The sequence below is a fragment of the Chiloscyllium plagiosum genome, unplaced genomic scaffold, assembly GCF_037043375.1.
Source record: "Chiloscyllium plagiosum isolate Xiang-an unplaced genomic scaffold, Cpla_swu_hap1 HiC_scaffold_23, whole genome shotgun sequence".
NCBI classification, from domain to species: Eukaryota; Metazoa; Chordata; class Chondrichthyes; order Orectolobiformes; family Hemiscylliidae; genus Chiloscyllium; species Chiloscyllium plagiosum.
Window position 1 is genome coordinate 47585693 of NW_028270161.1, and position 19316 is coordinate 47605008.

At 42.0% G+C, this 19316-nt stretch overlaps 1 protein-coding gene across 2 annotated transcripts in view; it reads left to right on the forward strand.

Annotated features, from left to right (window-relative positions):
- LOC122561632 (troponin I, slow skeletal muscle-like) overlaps nucleotides 1–19316 on the forward strand; it is a 44570-nt gene that overhangs the window by 19950 nt on the left and 5304 nt on the right. The window contains exons 3-7 of one of the 2 annotated variants that reach the window (XM_043713569.2): nucleotides 1435–1479; nucleotides 8403–8534; nucleotides 17775–17864; nucleotides 17963–18136; nucleotides 19134–19241. In XM_043713569.2, coding sequence (XP_043569504.2) covers nucleotides 8409–8534; nucleotides 17775–17864; nucleotides 17963–18136; nucleotides 19134–19238 — 495 coding nt within the window. In that variant the 5' untranslated portion in view covers nucleotides 1435–1479; nucleotides 8403–8408 and the 3' untranslated portion in view covers nucleotides 19239–19241. Of the gene's footprint in view, nucleotides 1–1423; nucleotides 1480–8402; nucleotides 8535–17774; nucleotides 17865–17962; nucleotides 18137–19133; nucleotides 19242–19316 lie in introns of those variants that run through there. The other variant, XM_087999634.1, reaches the window with a different exon arrangement.

The following is a 19316-nucleotide window of genomic DNA, read 5'->3' on the forward strand; positions in this document are numbered from 1 at the left end:
TGTCCCTTCATTCTGGATTTCATTTATTGAATCCAAAAGTGTCATCCAATCCCGTTGCATGTTTATGGAGAAATTGACTGCCACAATGGGTATGAGTAGTGCATATTAGAAAATCATATATACTCAGTCAGAGTTTACTGAATTATATTATAGAAAATTATTGGTTGTCGGTGCAAAATTTCTTTATGCAAGTAGCCACAAAGTTCTACTATAAAAATTCTCACAAAGAAATTAAACTATTGCAATTTTGATTTTGTGCCTTTGAATATATTTGAAGACGGGATAATCAAACTAACAATGGTTTTCTTTCAATGAGTACGACAGCATTTTTTCTCTAAAAATGTGTGCATTCTGAATATAATTGCATTGTGGCCCAATAATTTATAATAGATTAGAGTGGTGTTGGAAAAGCACAGCAAGTCAGGCAGCATCCAAAGAGCAGGAAAATCAACGTTTCAGGCAAAAGCCCTTGATCAGGAATACAGGCAGGGTGCTTGCAGAGTGGAGAGAAAAATGAGAGGGGGGTGTGGGTGGGGAGAAAGTAGCATAGAGTACAATAAGTGAATGGAGGTGGGGATGGAGGTGATAGGTCAGAGAAGAGGGTGGGGGAAAGTAGCAAAGAGAACAATGGGTGAATGGGGGTGGGGATGAAAATGATAGGTCAGAGAGGAGGGTGGAGTGGATAGGTGGAAAGGAAAATAGGCAGGCAGGACAGGTCATGGGGACGGTGCTGAACTGGAAGGTTGGAACTGAGGTGAGGTGGGGGAAGGAGAAATGAGGAAACTGGTGAAGTCCACATTGATGCCCTATAGTTGAAGTGTTCCGATGCAGAAGATGAGGCGTTCTTCCTCCAGACATCGGGTGATGAGGGAGCAACAGTGGAGGAGACCCAGGACCTGCACATCCTTGGCAGAGTGGGAGAGGGAGTTGAAATGTTGGGCCACGGGGCGGTGGGGTTGATTGGTGCGAGTGTCCTGGAGATGTTCACTAAAGTGCTCTGCTAGGAGGCGTCCAGTCTCCCCAATGTAGAGGAGACCGCATCAGGAGCAACGGATACAATAAATGTTATCGGTGGATGTGCAGGTAAAACTTTGATGGATGTGGAAGGCTCCTTTGGGGCCTTGGATAGAGGTGAGGGAGGAGGTGTGGGCGCAGGTTTTGCAATTCCTACGGTGGCAGGGGAAGGTGCCACGATGGAAGGGTGGGTTGTTGGGGGGCGTGGACCTGACCAGGTAGTCATGGAGGGAACGGACTTTGCGGAAAGCGGAAAGGGGTGGGGAGGGAAATATATCCCTGGTGGTGGGGTCCATTTGGAGGCGGCGGATCTGCTGTTTACAGGCCTGGCAGCTTGCCATCAGTTTTACTTTTCATTTATTTATTGAAGCTCTCTTCTTTTCGTGTGATTAAATAATTATTCATTTTGTATCATTAAAGCCAAGAAAAGCCAAAGTTCCGATTGCTCGCAGAATCCTACTTAAGGTAAGAATTTGACATGTTTGCTGCAATTCCACAATCGAAAGATATTCTATTTAACAAAGAAATAGATACCTCTACTAAGAATAATACATCTTACCATGCATCTGAATTCCTGTCATGATAGGCATTGCACCACTCAGTTAGTATTTAAATTGTAGCAATACTTAACATTGACAATAAAAATTCCAGGAGATTTGATTTCCAGTTTACTACGAGGTAACTTCAGTGTTGGTATCCATGAATTATCACTATATCATTTGATCTAACAGTAAAACAGTCACCTTGCAGGCAATGACTGAAAGCCAGGTTAGATTATTATTCCATTAATAGATAGAAGTCACAGTTATAGAGCTCACACATTTTATTTACGCATAATGAACCCAACCCTATGAATATCTTGCTATACTCTTGGTGATTATATATCCAAATATAACAATTTTGAAAATTAGTGAAAGCACACCAACAGGTTCAATGATGTTGACGTAACGTGACAACAGATGCTACCATCGGCATGAAAACATCAGTTGTTTGATACTCTGGCTGCCATTGAGGGCCCAAAATGTTATGTGTCTTACGATCTTATACTCCACAACCACCTGATGAAGGAGCAACGCTCCGAAAGCTAGTGCTTCCAAATAAACCTGTTGGGCTAACACCTGGTGTTGTGTCATTTTTTAACAATGTTTACTGTAGCTGTTTAAAGCTGAAAATGTCCATGGGGGTAGTGTGCCAAATGTTGAAGAATGTTTTGCAGACATTATGGCTTCCAGAAAAAAAAAACTGCTCCCAAACCTGGGTGCAGTAGTAGCCAATGCCTGGAATACACGAAACTTGGAGCAGAGAAAGAACAGTAGTCATACAGAACAGGAACAACTATTGGAAGAGGGAGATAAAGGAAAGGGAATAGACCTCTCAGTAGGAGGCCATATTTCCCTAGAGAGTTCAGAGACTGATTGTCTTGACTGAACCTTGGCAAAGAATAATGTGTCAGATGTCTACACCTCAATAAAAGTATCCTAATTGAACTCTGCCACTTGATGCTGCCACAAATGCATGATCGGGGACTTCACTTTCATGGCTGTGAAGATGACCATAGTCATTAACTTTTGCTTACAGACTCTTTTCAGATTGGTGTTGGAGATGTTTGCAAATCGTGTAGTTTATCCCATACTACTTGGAAGGTACAATTCTAGACAGGGATGAGGAAAGAAGGAAGTGGGCGGTACGGTGGCTCAGTGGTTAGCACTACTGCCTCACAATGCCAGGGACCTGGGTTCGATTCTAGCCTCAGGCGACTGTCTGTGTGGAGTTTGCACATTCTCCCCATGTCTGCGTGGGTTTCCTCCGGGTGCTCTGGTTTCCTCCCACAATCCAAAGGTATGCAGGTTAGGTGGATTGACCATGCTAAGTTGCCCATAGTGTTCAGGGATGTGTAGGTTAGGTGCATTAGTCAGGGGTAAAAACAATAGGGTGAGGGAATAGGTCTGGGTGGGTTACTCTTCGAAGGGTCAGTGTGGACTTGTTGGGCCGAAGGGCCTGTTTCCACACTGTAGGGATTCTAATTCTAAGAGATCTCAGAATACTAATACACCAATCACTAAACATTCCACCACATGTCAGCAGTGTGAGAGAATATAGCAAACCAAAAGTTGATTCATTTCTATTGAGATAAAACTGAAAATATTGAAGTGATGCTAGACTTGAATCACACACCATTTGGATTGGGAGGGAGTAGAATCATTTTGATCCACTGTATTTCTCAGGATTGCCATAAGGTCCCTGTGAAACTCAGCACCATGCACCACAGGAATCATAAAATTCTCACAAAGCTGGGTTCTGGCTTCTGAGGCAGGACAAGAAAGAATTAAGTGCATTGAGTTTTCTTGGAATAAAGAGCCTTAGTCACCGACACAAACAGGTGATGGCTAACTATGGAATGTTGCATATCTTGTCAATTCCAGTCTCGAAGCCAACACATTCAATAGTTCATCACCAAACACTTTCACAAAGACTGGAAATGCTATCCTTGCCCTGTTTTGAGGTGCCAGATTTCAGTAAATGTTTTCTTATTGAGTGCAGGTATCTAACCAATCATGACTGTGCTCAGGTGCAGTTTGAGATTATTTTTTCCTTTGCTGAGTATGACTTCCTGCTTAGAATCTTTCAGTTCTTCCGTTTCCTCATGTGTGAAATCTTTAAAGTTAAGCAGTTCTTCCACACATGGCACACTGCTCTTTATGAACTTTAAAGACATTTTGTAAAACTTAGAATTGCAGAAACCACCAGTAGAAATCAATCAGCAAACAACCTGGAGCTAGTTGATGGTCCTCTTCAATAGCTGTTCTAAGCATGTTCAACTTTGCAAGGTTACGTAGGACATTAGCTGGAATTTTGAGCTTCAAAATAGCAATGCTGGCATAAAATCAGCATCGATATTGACGTCACTATCTGCCTACTCTACTTACCTCTGGCAGATGGTCTTTGCATGTGCACAAATGTGATCACCAAAATGCTGTTTGGCACAAGTTACTTGAGAAGTGAATGCCATAGATGCCATTTTGAAGCCAAAACAGCACTCATCGAGTTGAAGAAACAAACTCTAAAAAACTAAAGTTTATGCTTTTATAATTCAAGCTGAATCTTTCTCAATATTCATTCATTAGTACTGGAGAAAAAGAACCATGGGTATATGAAAAGCCGAAGAAAGTATCTACAGTTAGAAGGAACAAACTTGGTGAAATGTTTTATGGGGATCCAGTGACCAAGTCAATTGAAAAAATGACCATCCTCAATCCATATAGGACTGCCCATATAAATACTGGCCAAAAGAGCAAGTCAGAGACTAGGAATCCTGCACCAAGTAATTCACCCCCTGACTCCCCAAAGCTTGTCTACTACTTACAAAGTACAAATCAGCACTGTGATGAAATATTCCTACTTGCCTGGTGAGTTCAGCCTCCAACACCACTCAAGAAGCTTGACATGATTCAAGCCAAAGTAGTTTTGAGTGGCACCATATTCACAAACATTCACTCCCTCCTTCCTCAATGCTCAGTACAGCAATGTGTAATATCCACAAGATGCACTGTAGAAATTCACCAAAGCTTTGTAGCAGCGTCCAAACCCACAATGACTACCAATTAGAAGAGCAAGAGCAGCAGATACATGAGAAAACCAACAATTTCAAATTACCTGAGCCACTCCCTATCCTGAGTTGGAAATATATCGCTGTTCCTTCACTGTCAGTGGGTCAAAATCTTAAACTCCTTTTCTAATGTGTGCTTCTTCTTACAGCACACTGACTGCAGTTGTTCAATGAGGCAGCTCACCACAATCTTCTCAAGGGTAACTAGGGATGGGCAATAAATGCTTGTGCATTTAGACAGTGGCACCCATATCCCATGAATGAATATAATATTAGAAAAAGTAGTTCATTGAATTTAAAGTAATGAAAAAACAAAGAGATATTCAGATTGTTCAAAAGACCACTGTCACATATCCTAAACCCACCTCAACAAGTTATTCCAACATGTAACAATTCACAGAGGAACACCATACTCTTCAGAGTTAATTTGAAAATACACTGCACCCCCATCCAAATCTCACCAGAAACACTAATCTTAAATTTTCCCAGTTCTTCTTCCTATCCAATTTGTTTAAATACAATTTTCTTCTTCAATACTTGTGTTAATCTGATACTGTCCTTGGCACAAGTGTTATGCTGCTATCATTATCCTGTTTCAGTTACTGTAGAAAGGCAATCTTCCTTCCAACTCCCACTGAATTAATGATGCAACTCTTCTTCTGCTCTCAATTTACATTCACTGTCCAAGTGGATTTAAAGTTAAACCCTGTGGAATCTCTTGCCATTCTGATACTGCCTGGCTATTGATGTTCACTATCAAGAAGCTTGACTTGTTCGCCCAACTCATGGACACCTTATGAAGATATACGTATTAGAAGGCTCACTGATTGACTATGAGGTCAGGACAGTTTTAATAGTCCACACTAACTGGGGAATCTGCCATGGACAGACTGATCAGCAAAATTTGTCAGACTTCAAGAGATTAGTACAAAATATACCTTTGTGGGGCCAAAACAAGCAGGAATGATATTTGAAGGCCTGATGAGGAAACATTGTGCATCACTCATCCTGAACTCTGCTCATGTTTCCATATTTCTGATGGCAGCCTTGCAGCTACCTCTTTATATACCCTTTTCTGAGAATGTAAGCAGTTGGCCAGAATTGGTATTGATACCTGTTACAATAGATCTGGCTTCTGAGGTTGACCCCTGCCTTTCCCCTGATTTCCACTGAAAGTTAAAATCTTCATTCAAGCTTCTTCCTTCTCTCTCCTAAAAGATCCTGATTTCTATTTCATTTTTTCTTCACTTCAATATTAACCATTTCTGCTTTGCCTCCATTTCTTGTATTTTAGTGCTCCTGCCTTCCCCTTAATTTTCCCCAGAAAACTTCCTTTCACTGCTATCCAATCTGTCCTCCACTATTATCCACTGCTCCATTATTTTAATCAAACTCCTTTTTAACTACCACCCATCCCCATTCTTTTGTCTCTATTTTCTCTTCCAAGTCTCAACAATTTGTCCTTTGTTGTGCAGTCTCGTCCCTTCTTCCATTAGGATGCTTTCTGCTTTGCTCCTCTTGCCATAGATTTTTCACTCTCTTTTCCCCCATGCTACACTTCCTAATGCCTCTCTTTACCATCCTTCACCCTTACTCCTCTTCTTGTCACTCCTCTTCATTCTGGTATTCATGCCCCTCCATCCACGCCTGCAAAATCCTAATGGTAATAGCAACATAGCTCCATTGATAATGACTAAGATGCTATCACTGGAAACTGGAGACAGAATCTCCCATTTATACACATGTAGGGTATACGCATTACCTCCCATTTAGGATGCAATGATTTTCACTCTTCATGGTAAATATGTTAAAGTTCATCATTTGAAAGTAATTGGATCTGCTGCAACATTGGCTGAGTTGGTGACTTTCATTTATCAGCATTGTATTTATGACCCTGTTCAATTTATGATAGATTTTGCATACAAATATTAATGCTTCTCAAAGTAGTTTTAATGGCTAACATGCAAATTACTGTCCAGTGGTAAATCAAGCCAATAATTTTAAGAAATCAAGTTACCTAAAGAGAAAACCCTTTTAAAATTGGTAGTTAAAATGTATTTGAAACTTTATTGCTGGAACAGCACAGCAGGTCAGGCAGCATCCAGGGAACAGGAGATTCGACGTTTCGGGCACAGGCCCTTCTTCAGGAATGAGCAGAGAGTGTTCAGCAGGAGAAGATAAAAGGTAGGGAGGAGGGACTTGGAGGAGGGGAGTTGGAAATGTGATAGGTGGAAAGAGGTCAAGGTGAGGGTGATAGGTCGGAGTAGGGTGGAGGCGGAGAGGTCAAGAAGAAGACTGCAGGTCAGGAAGGCGGTGCCGGGCTGGAAGGATCCGGCTGAGACAAGGTGGGGGGAGGGGGGATGAAGAAACTGGTGAAGTCCAAGTTCATCCCCTGCGGTTGGAGGGTTCCCAGTCGGAAGATAAGACGCTCCTCCTCCGACCGTCGGGTTGTTGTGGTTTGGCGGTGGATGAGTCCAATGACCTGCATATCCTCGGTGGAGTGGGAGGGGGAGTTGAAATGCTGTGCCACAGGTTGGTTGGGTTGGTTCGTCCGGGTGGCCCAGAGGTGCTCCCTGAATCGCTCCGCAAGTAGGCGGCCTGTCTCCCCAATATAGAGGAGGCCACACCGGCTGCAGCGGATGCAGTAGATGATGTGGGTGGAGGTGCAGGTGAATCTGTGGCGGATATGGAAGTTTCCCTTGGGGCCTTGGAGAGAAGTGAGGGGGGAGGTGTGGGCGCAAGTGTTGCACCTCCTGCGGTTGCAAGGGAAGGTGCCGGGAGTGGTGGTTGGGTCGGTGGGGGGTGTGGATCTGACAAGGGAGTCGCGGAGGGAGTGGTCTCTACGGAAAGCTGATAGGGGAGGGGAGGGAAATATATCCTTGGTGCTGGGATATATTTCCCTCCCCTCCCCTATCAGATCCACACCCCCCACCGACCCAACCACCACTCCCGGCACCTTCCCTTGCAACCGCAGGAGGTGCAACACTTGCGCCCACACCTCCCCCCTCACTTCTCTCCAAGGCCCCAAGGGAAACTTCCATATCCGCCACAGATTCACCTGCACCTCCACCCACATCATCTACTGCATCCGCTGCAGCCGGTGTGGCCTCCTCTATATTGGGGAGACAGGCCGCCTACTTGCGGAGCGATTCAGGGAGCACCTCTGGGCCACCCGGACGAACCAACCCAACCAACCTGTGGCACAGCATTTCAACTCCCCCTCCCACTCCACCGAGGATATGCAGGTCATTGGACTCATCCACCGCCAAACCACAACAACCCGACGGTCGGAGGAGGAGCGTCTTATCTTCCGACTGGGAACCCTCCAACCGCAGGGGATGAACTTGGACTTCACCAGTTTCTTCATCCCCCCTCCCCCCACCTTGTCTCAGCCGGATCCTTCCAGCCCGGCACCGCCTTCCTGACCTGCAGTCTTCTTCTTGACCTCTCCGCCTCCACCCTACTCCGACCTATCACCCTCACCTTGACCTCTTTCCACCTATCACATTTCCAACTCCCCTCCTCCAAGTCCCTCCTCCCTACCTTTTATCTTCTCCTGCTGAACACTCTCTGCTCATTCCTGAAGAAGGGCCTGTGCCCGAAACGTCGAATCTCCTGTTCCCTGGATGCTGCCTGACCTGCTGTGCTGTTCCAGCAATAAAGTTTCAACTTTGATCTCCAGCATCTGCAGACCTCACTTTCTCCTCCAGTTAAAATGTATTTGCCAATCTTTGGGACCGCTGAATCTTTCTCAACATATTCCATTGTATTTTATGTGTAGAGATTGATGCTTGCAAGTGCATGCAAGCAACTGGAAAAAGAAAAGTGCGAGCGAGATACTGAGAAAAGTCGTATGCTTAACGAGTGTGTGCCACAATTTAACACGTCAAGTCTTTCAATTCAGGAACTTCAGGTAAACTAGATTGGTTGGAATTAATAACAATGTAAAAATGTTGAATAAAATTGAAATCTTCAGTAGTCAGTCAGTTTCTCTGCAATGATTTAAGATTAAGCAGCTTGAAAGTAGTGTGCGTATCAGAAATTAGTGAATACAGAAACTTTAATTGTTTTTTCACCAGTACAGTTAATTTAACACCAGCCCAATTTCTGCAGCTATTATCATTGGATATTAGAAGTATCAACTTTAAACTAGATCAATGTATTGTCTTGATCACAGCTATTATTATTGAAAAAGTTTGATCCTGGTCTGAAATCTGGCTTGACAGATAATTTTTTAAAATTGATTTCCATGAGCACAGATATTATAGATTTAATTTTCAGCAGTTTATCTCACAAAATAAATGATGATAAAAACAAAATAAGCAAAAATATTATGTAAAATTCGCAGTTAAATCTTTCAAAACATTTGGCAAGAATATAATCCAATTAAGGCTGAAACACTTGTGTAGATCCCAAAAGCACTCCTTTACAGGTTCAAAAACGCTCCTTCAAATATTCCCAAAACATCTGCACAGTACTCACACCAGGGAGAATTTCTTTCTCTATCACTCTATCAGCTTAATTTAACTGTGACTTCCAACTCCCAGTTTAGAGAATCTGCATGCACTTGAGCTTAATTTTTTTCGGTTTCAAAGAACCCCATCAGGATTTATCCAAACACTTCTGATCTGAAACTTTTATTGAATCCTTATATAAAGTAATTTTTTTTAAAAAAGAAAGTCTAATTATCTTTTATCTTTCTTCGGAGCAACTGTTTTACGAACCCTGCAGAACTGCCCAACGTGAAACTAAAATCAAATGCTTTCTCTCCAAGCTGTTGGTGTTGCTAATTCTAAAAAAGTCTAGAATCTTCCACCAGAAAACATACTGTACCACACTGTGTACTTTATTCACACATAAACTCTTCTAATATAAACAATAATCCATTAGTTCTTGGGGGCTATCTCTCTCAAACTACTTTAAAAGAAGTCACCATGGCTGCAGAACTCTTTATAAGCTAATAATTAAACCACTCAGACACACAGAAAGCCCATATGTCTCTAGTTTAAATTCAAAAATATATATCCTGAGGGATAGAATCATCAACTCAATTTCTACTATTCTCCCCAGATTGTGTACCGTATCTGGATAGCCATTGATGTGCAGGAAAATTGACTTAATGATAACAACAGGATTAGTAAAACCTTGTGAAATATTTGTTTGTATCCCCATTGCATTTATTGGGTCGTGGAAGGAGGTAGCCCTCTCCAATCTGTCACCAACTTGTACAGTATCAGTATTAGTATTCAAAGAGGAAACATAAACTGCCTTTCCGACCACCACACCTACCTAGAATTTGGTATGAAGATCTTTTCCATCAGAGGACGTCAGGTTCTCTGTTCACACAGAACTTGCTGCACAGGTTGAAAATTAACTTCTAGCATCTACATACCTGATTGATTTTATAATGGATTGATCCATAAGATCTTCAGTTTCCTCAGCTGAAGAATGACATCTTCTAATCTCTGAGCAGCACTGTTTTCCTCTTCATGTTCCACTCACATTTGCCAAATACTCTGATATACTTACCTCTGTCTCATTTGCCTAATGGACCCCTACATCACCTGGCGATTGTTTTTGATTTGTAACTTTAGAGGGAGATAGTGATGAAGTGCTGGCAGCTTCCTCAGCTTTTGCTTCCTCAGGTGCATCGAGAAGAAGCAAATGGGATAGTTTACAATGGTTGTGAAGGAGAAGGACTCATATGTTATGTTCAATAGAAATACTATGAAGATATTAAGATCTAGATTGCAGATATCTATATTCTACCTTATACATTCAAAGCAGAAAGCAAACAAAACTGCATGAGGAATTTGCAATTGGTATCTACACTTTTATTTTTCCTTCCTCAATTCCCATCCCAGAATCACCAAAGAGACCTTGGAGTGCAGGTTCATAGCTCCTTGAAAGTGGAATCGCAGGTAGATAGGATAGTGAAGGTGTTTGGTACACTTTCCTTTATTGGTCAGAGTACTGAGTACAGGAGTTGGGAGGTCATGTTGCAGCTGTACAGGACATTGTTTAGGCCACTGTTGGAATATTGTGTGCAATTCTGGTCTCCTTCCTATCGGGAAGATGTTGTGAAACTTGAAAGGGTTCAGAAAAGATTTACAAAGATGTTGCCAGGGTTGAAGGATTTGAGCTACAGGGAGAGGCTGAACAGGCTGGGGCTATTTTCCCTGGAGCATCGGATGCTGAGGGGTGACCTTATAGAGGTTGACAAAATTATGAGGGGCATGGATAGGATAAATAGACAAAGTCTTTTTCCTTGGATTGGGGAATCCAGAACGAGAGGGCATAGGTTTACGGTGAGAGGGGAAAGATATAAAAGAGACCTAAGGAGCAACTTTTTCACGCAGAGGGTGGTACGTGTATGGAATGAGCTGCCAGAGGAAGTGGTGGAGGCTGGTACAATTGCAACATTTAAGAGGCATTTGGATGGGTATATGAATAGGAAGGGTTTGGAGGGATATGGGCCGGTTGCTGGCAGGTGGGACTAGATTGGGTTGGGATATCTGGTCGGCATGGACGGGTTGGACCGAAGGGTCTGTTTCCATGCTGTACATCTTTATGACTCTATATAGGGTTAAAGGATAAAGCTCAGGGCAGTTACCAGCTACTTGTCCTGGCTTTTAAGGAATGACTTTTGTTCTGATCCTAGATGGTGGTAGTACTGGACAAGTCAGATCACAGCACCCCAACCTAGTTTGATGGATCATATTCACACATGGTTGCTGATGTTGCTTAACAACAGAACATATGAAAGAGTAAAATGAAAGTTATATCTAGATATAAGACAGTTGGAAACATACTAACACAAACAGAAAAATGAAATTTTAACCTATTTCCTAACATTTGAAAGTTGAAGTTGCCATAGCCCTACCAAGCCATACACTGTATCCCCAACACTATAGTTCTATAGATATTCAAGTCCAGAGAACTATCACTCCAATCTCAACTCTTTAATTATTAAACTGACTGTTCCCAAAGAATGTTGAGACAATTCTGCAGTGTTTTTCAGAGTCTGCTGACATGAGCCTTTTACAACTCTGATGGCCTAAATGCTATGACTTCAAGCAATTTGAAAACTTTGTCCAAGCTCTCCCAGTGTTGACACTCCACTTTGGTTAATGTGACTGACTCCTTTGATCTAAGACCTGATTCTACTGCTAGGAGAAAACTGCTCTCTCTCCTGAAATGAAGTCACGATTTTTCTGATCTAAAGTCAAAAGCTAACTTAACAGCCTACTGGTCTGTTTGTAAAACTCAGCACATTAGTAATTCTATCCATTAACATCACAAGTGTCCCATCTAACATGTGACTGAACTTACATGCCTTCTTGGAAATGATATATTTAGGTCACTGTTCAAAATTACTTACTGAACTTCTAAAAACGAACTTCACAGAAACTTCGATGTGATTTTATTTTAAAATCCAAATCTGAAATAATAATATATTTTGTGCACTACATAGCTTTCATCTTAATTCTCTCTGAAAAAGAATTTGAGGGTGACTGAGATGTAATTAATCCCTGATATCAGTATGAAGATTAGAATGGGTGTGATAGGTGCCATATTTTTGGTGGAAGGGAAGGACACAGAAATGAGTGAAAGAAAACCTACAAGTAAAAACAGGGGCTATATACTTTACTGGCATGGATGTTGAGAGGACATAGCGTTGAGGGAACCAAAACACGTTAACATGAGTTCTTGGAAGGTGAAAATGTCTCCTCTTACTTTGCCAGAACAAATGATGTCATTAGCTTTGAACAGCATTACATGCAGTCATCAAGATGGCAGGGGATGTCCTGGCTATTTCCTGTCACTGCTACTGTTCTGTTTTCCTTGTAGGATGATTTTGCAGAATTTCTCCCTCCTCCTGCTGGCTGACTTAAGGAGAAACACTTCCATTTAAAGTCATGCTTCCTGCAGACTAAACCAACATAGGACCTATTGAAAATCCAAAATATCAAACAACTTTTATTTTTCTGCAGATGAGTCAAACTGAACTTGAAATGTTAATTCTATTTCCCTCTCCACAGATGCTGTTGAGTTTCTCCAGCATTTTCTGTGTTTATTTATGATTTCAAGCATCCAGTGTTTTGCTTTTAATTTTTATTGATAACTTGAGAAACAATGTTTATTTGACAACTTATTTGCATTAAAGAAAACTCTCTATATTCAGCATTTGAAGTGGTCCCTTCCAGTAATTACTGGATTGCCTTGGGATGAGGTTTTCTTAGCAAACTATCAGTATGACTCAGAATTTCTAGCAAGACATTCTGTGCAAGAAATTCCATTTTTGTAAAACATTAAAATAAATAGCAACTGTAACAACAATGCTACAGATCATCAATGCTTGTGGATAATTTGGGTCATGATGTACAGGAAGACTGTGTGGTAGTAATTCTTCGCTTTCCATTTACAGGAATAACTTGGACATGGTCCCAAGAGAAACTAAATTGAAATTTGATAACAATACCAAATTAAGAGTTATAGAAAACTATGAAAACATATACAAGAGATTGGGAGAACACTGACAAATTAATAAAGGAAACATACACAGTTCAATAGAAAAATGCTGACGGCACACTGCTGGGAAAAAGAACAATAAAGAAATAGTTGTCTAAATGTTAAGTTTTAAAAATGGTGGAAAAGTCTTAGGTTTTAGAAACACAAATATTTAACGGTGAGAATGCACACAGAAAAAGGCCTAAAGAAGCATATGGTATATTGAGTTTTATGCAGAGTCCATTGAATTTGAACTTGCACAAGTCACAAATGATTATACAACTGGAGTACTGCATTAAGGTTTTTGAGATCCCATTATTTTAAGAAGCATATTAAAACAATGGAAGGGTACAAACCTTTGCTGGACTAAGAACAGAAATGGGAAATTATGGATCAAAGAGTGGCAGATGGAGTTTAATTTAGATAAATGTGTGGTGTAACATTTCAGGGAGGAACTCATACATTAAGTACCTTAGGAGTAGTGCCGAACAAAGAGGCCTTGGCGTGCAAGTGTATATTTCCTTGAAAGTGGAGTCAGAGGTAGACAGGGTGGTTAAGAAGGTGTTTGGCAAGCTTGCCTTCATTGGTTAGTATAGGAGTTGGAACATTATGTTGCAGATATACAGGACATTGGTGAGGGTACATTTAAAATGCTGCCTACAATTCTGGTCAAGTCTCTAAAGGAACGATGTTGTTAAACTTAGGAGGGTACAGAAAAGATTTACAAGAGTGTTGCCAGGGGTTTGAGCTGTAGGGAGAGGCTGAATATAGAACATAAAACATAGAACAATACAGCACAGAACAGGCCCTTCGGCCCACGATGTTGTGCCGAACATTTGTCCTAGCTTAAGCACCCATCCATGTACCTATCCAATTGCCGCTTAAAGGTCACCAAAGATTCTGACTCTACCACTCCCACAGGCAGCGCATTCCATGCCACCACCACTCTCTGGGTAAAGAACCCACCCCTGACATCTCCCCTATACCTTCCACCCTTCAACTTAAATTTATGTCCCCTTGTAACACTCTGTTGCACCCGGGGAAAAAGTTCCTGACTGTCTACTCTATCTATTCCTCTGATCATCTTATAAACCTCTATCAAGTCACCCCTCATCCTTCGCCGTTCCAACAAGAAAAGGCCTAGCAGTCTCAACCTATCCTCGTACGACCTATTCTCCATTCCAGGCAACATCCTGGTAAATCTTCTCTGCACCCTCTCCAAAGCTTCCACATCTTTCCTAAAGTGAGGCGATCAGAACTGCACACAGTACTCCAAATGTGGCCTAACCAAAGTCCTGTACAGTTGCAACATCACTTCACGACTCTTGAATTCAATCCCTCTGCCAATGAACGCTAATACACCATAGGCCTTCTTACAAGCTCTATCCACCTAAGTGGCAACTTTCAAAGATCTATGAACATAGACCCCAAGATCCCTTTGTTCCTCCACCTCACTAAGAACCCTACCGTTAACCCTGTATTCCGCATTCTTATTTGTCTTTCCAAAATGGACAACCTCACAATTGGCAGGGTTGAACTCCATCTGCCACTCCTCAGCCCAGCTCTGCATCATATCTAAGTCTCTTTGCAGCCGCCAACAGCCCTCCTCACTATCCACAACTCCACCAATCTTCGTATCATCTGCAAATTTATTGACCCACCCTTCGACTCCCTCATCCAAGTCATTAATAAAAATTACAGCAGAGGACCCAGAACTGATCCCTGCGGAACTCCACTTGTAACTGGGCTCCAGGCTGAATATTTGCCATCTACCACCACTCTCTGACTTCGACCGATTAGCCAGTTTTCTATCCAATTGGCCAAATCTCCCTCTATCCCATGCCTCCTGACTTTCCGCATAAGCCTACCATGGGGAACCTTATCAAATGCCTTACTAAAATCCATGTATACTACATCACTGCTCTACCCTCATCCACATGCTTGGTCACCTCCTCAAAGAATTCAATAAGACTTGTAAGGCAAGACCTACCCTTCACAAATCCGTGCTGGCTGTCCCTAATCAAGCAGTGTCTTTCCAGATACTCATAAATCCTATCCCTCAGTACCCTTTCCATTACTTTGCCTACCACCAAAGTAAGACTAACTGGCCTGTAATTCCCGGGGTTATCCCTATTCCTTTTTTTGAACAGGGCACAACATTCGCCACTCTCCAGTCCCCTGGTACCACCCCCGTTGACAGTGAAGACAAAAAGATCATTGCCAACGGTACTGCAATTTCCTCTCTTGCTTCCCACATAATCCTAGGATATATCCCGTCAGGCCCGGGGGACCTGTCTATCCTCAAGTTGTTCAAAATGTCCAACACGTCTTCCTTCCTAACAAGTATCTCCTCTAGCTTACCAGTCCATTTCACACTCTCCTCTTCAACAATACGGTCCCTCTCGTTCGTAAATACTGAAGAAAAGTACTCATTCAAGACCTCTCCTATCTCTTCCGACTCAATACACAGTCTCCCACTACTGTCCTTGATCGGACCTACCCTCGTTCTCGTCATTCTCATGTTTCTCACGTACGCATAGAATGCCTTTGGGTTATCCTTGATCCTATCCGCCAAAGATTTTTCATGCCCTCTCTTAGCTCTCCTAATCCCTTTCTTCAGGTCCCTTCTGGCTATCCTGTATCCCTCCACTGCTCTGTCTGAACCCTGTTTCCTCAACCTTACGTAAGCCTCCTTCTTCCTCTTTACAAGACATTCAACCTCCCTCGTCAACCAAGGTTCCCTAACACGACCATTTCTTTCCTGCCTGACAGGTACATACATATCAAGGACACGTTGTATCTGTTCCTTGAAAAAGTTCCACATTTCCACGACATCCTTCCCTGACAGCCTATGCTCCCAACTTATGCTCCTCAGATCCTGTCTTACAGCATCGTAATTACCCTTCCCCCAATTGTAAAACCTACCCTGTTGCACGCACCTATCTCTCTCCATAACCAAGGTGAAAGTCACAGAATTGTGGTCACCATCACCAAAATGTTCACCCACTAACAAGCCCATCACTTGTCCCGGTTCATTACCGAGTACCAAATCCAATATGGCCTCCCCTCTGGTCGGACAATTAACATACTGAGTTAGAAAAGCTTCCTGGACACACGGCGCAAATGCCGCCCCATCCAATCTACTTGATCTAAAGAGCTTCCAATCAATATTTGGGAAGTTGAAATCGCCCATGACTGCTACCCTGTGGCTTCTGCACCTTTCCAAAATCTGTTTCCCAATCTGTTTCTCCACATCTCTGCTGCTATTGGGGGGTCTGTAGTAAATACCCAACAAGGTGACTGCACCTTTCCTATTTCTGACTTCAGCCCATACTACCTCCAAAGGCAGATCCCCCTCGAACTGCCTTTCTGCAGCTGTTATACCATTTCTAATTAGTAACGCCACCCCCCTCCTTTTTTACCACCCTCCCTAATCTTACTGAAACATCTGTAACCAGGAACCTCCAACAACCATTCCTGTCCCTCTTCTATCCACGTGTCCGTGATGGCCACAACATCGTAGTCCCAGGTACCGATCCACGCCTTAAGTTCACCCACCTTATTTCTGATACTCCTTGCGTTGAAGTATAAGCACTTGAACCCATCTCTGTGTCCACAAGTATTCCCTGTCTGTGCTACCTTCTTCACAGCCTTCCTATATTCTTGGACATCCTGACAAACAGCTAGCCTGAATAGCTGGGCTTGGTTCCCTGAAGCATCAGAGGCTGAGAGGTGACCATATAGAGGTTTATAAAATCAGAAGGGGCATGGATAGGTTGAATAGCAGAAGTCTTTTCCCTAGGGTGATGGAGTCCAAAACTAGAGGGCACATATTTAAGGTGAGAGGGGAAAGATTTAATAAGGACCTGAGGGGTAACTTTTTCACACAGAAGGTGGTGCATGTATGGAATGAGCTGCCAGTGGAAGTAGTGGAGGTGGGCACACCTGCAGCATTTAAAAGGCATCTGGATGGGTATATGAATAGGAAGGGCTTAGAGGGATATGGGCTAAATGCTGGCGAATGGGACTAAGTCAGATTGGGATGTCTGGTCAGTGTGGATGAGTTGGACCGAAGGATCTGTTTCTGTTCGATATGACTCTATGACACAGATTGAGGATTATCAACAGAAGATTGAAGAGTGGAGTATTTCAAGTTGTACTGAAGTACTTTAATGATACACTCCAAAATAATACCTTACTCTGCATTGTAAAGTAATTTAATTCAGGTTGTACCTATAGTTCTTTGCACTGTGCATTCTTGATCTCCACCTGGTTGATGTCAGGTTGGAGTGGTGAGGGAGAGCCGAAAAGAATGAGAATGGAATTCTTTATCATCAGTAAAGAGGAGAAGTAAAATGAATAGAATAGCCAACCTAGAGTATCCATATAACTCTGGCCTTTTGGAATCTTAAGGGTAAGTTTGCTGAGAAACCATAGAGTGAGGATAATTTTTACCCTCAATATTTGATTGGTTATATGACAGAGCAGAACACCTACTCAATATATAACCCATTTGTTTTTCTACCTATTTCACAATGAAGTTGAAAATAGTTCCCACAAAGGAAATGGATAGAAGGGAGCAAAAAATAAATGATTTTGAATCCTTTGGTGATACTGATCACATTATTTTTGAATGTTCCAGAATATCTGTAAACAATTCCACCAGAAAATTGATCATGTTGATGCAGAGCGTTATGATGCTGAAGTTAAAGTGTCCAAGAATGCCAAAGAGGTGAATCATTTAGATCTTTTTCCATTAAAGAAAACTGGAGTTGTAAACCTGATGATCAAATTGAAGAGTATGGATAACAATATATTTTCTTACATTAGATTGAAAGCTTAAACCAGAAGATCTTAGATCTCAAAGGCAAATTCAAACGCCCCACCCTACGTCGTGTCAGAGTATCTGCTGACGAAATGTTGGGTGCTCTAGCAGAAAATACTTGCAAAACCTCATTGGATTTGAGGTCGAATCTAAAATCAGTGAGAAAGGAAGAAGAAAAGGTATGGAGCAGTCAAAGAAATTTTTGTGCTGCTGTTAATGATGAATAGCTTTGGTATCATATTGAAGTACAAATATTTCACTTCTGATTGTTTTTGGCATTCAGTTTCATTTCATACTCACAGTTACTTGTTATCTGGGATTTTAGCTGCAATTTAAGAAAAAAAATCACTCAGTTTACACTACATAGTTTTTGAAAAAGAAGTGTGAATTATATCTTCTGTTTTGCATGTTCCACAGGTCATCATCATGGAAAAAAGTATTGCACAGAAACTATCTGCACTGAAAGGCAGGAAGGCAGTATACAAACATCTAGAGCAATAGATCTGTGTCCTATCTTCAATATTTCCTTTTTCCTTCCTTTGTATCCTCTCTACATCTACTTTTCTCTTTCTCCAAATCTCTTGTTTAGCACCACAGATCCCAATCATTATCATCATCCAATTTCCCTATCATATTCAGTCTTTCAATTCTCATTGACTCATAGACATTTGCAGCACAGGAGGGCTTTTAGTCCATCATAGCTGTGCAGTCAACAAATATCTGAAAACGCACAGCCGGTCAGGCAGCGTCCGATGAACAGGAGATTCACTATTTCGAGCATAAGCTCTTCATCAGGAATATGGGGGTGGGGGGCAAGGAGGCTGACAGTTTAATGGGAGGGGGGTTGGAGCAGGGGCTAGGAATGCAATAGGTAGATGAAGGTGGGGGGTGAGTCGTCTTCATGGACCAGTGCATTCTATGTGGTGTAAGTTTATCCACAGTGCTACTGAGTATGGAGTTCCACAATCTTGATCCAATGACAATGAAAGAATGGCAATATAGTTTCATGTCAGGATGTTGTAACATTTGGAGAGAAACTTGCAGGCAGTGGTGTTCTCAGGTATCTGCTACTCCTCCATTTCTCGGTGGTAGAGGTCACAGGTTCAGAAGGTGCTGTCTAAGGAAGGGAGATGCTGTCAAAGGATGTATTTAAGATATATTCCATTCTCTTCAAAGGAACACAAACCAGTTGAAGTCCATGACTGGCGTAAGAATGTGGAAGCAATGTCTGGGATGGAAGGACGAAAGAAGATATTTGATAGCGCTGCTCCTCCTCAGTAACAGGTAAACGTGCAAGAAGTAGCTAAGAAAATTTTTCTCAACGTCCACACGATAAAAACACATTCCTCCAGCAAAACT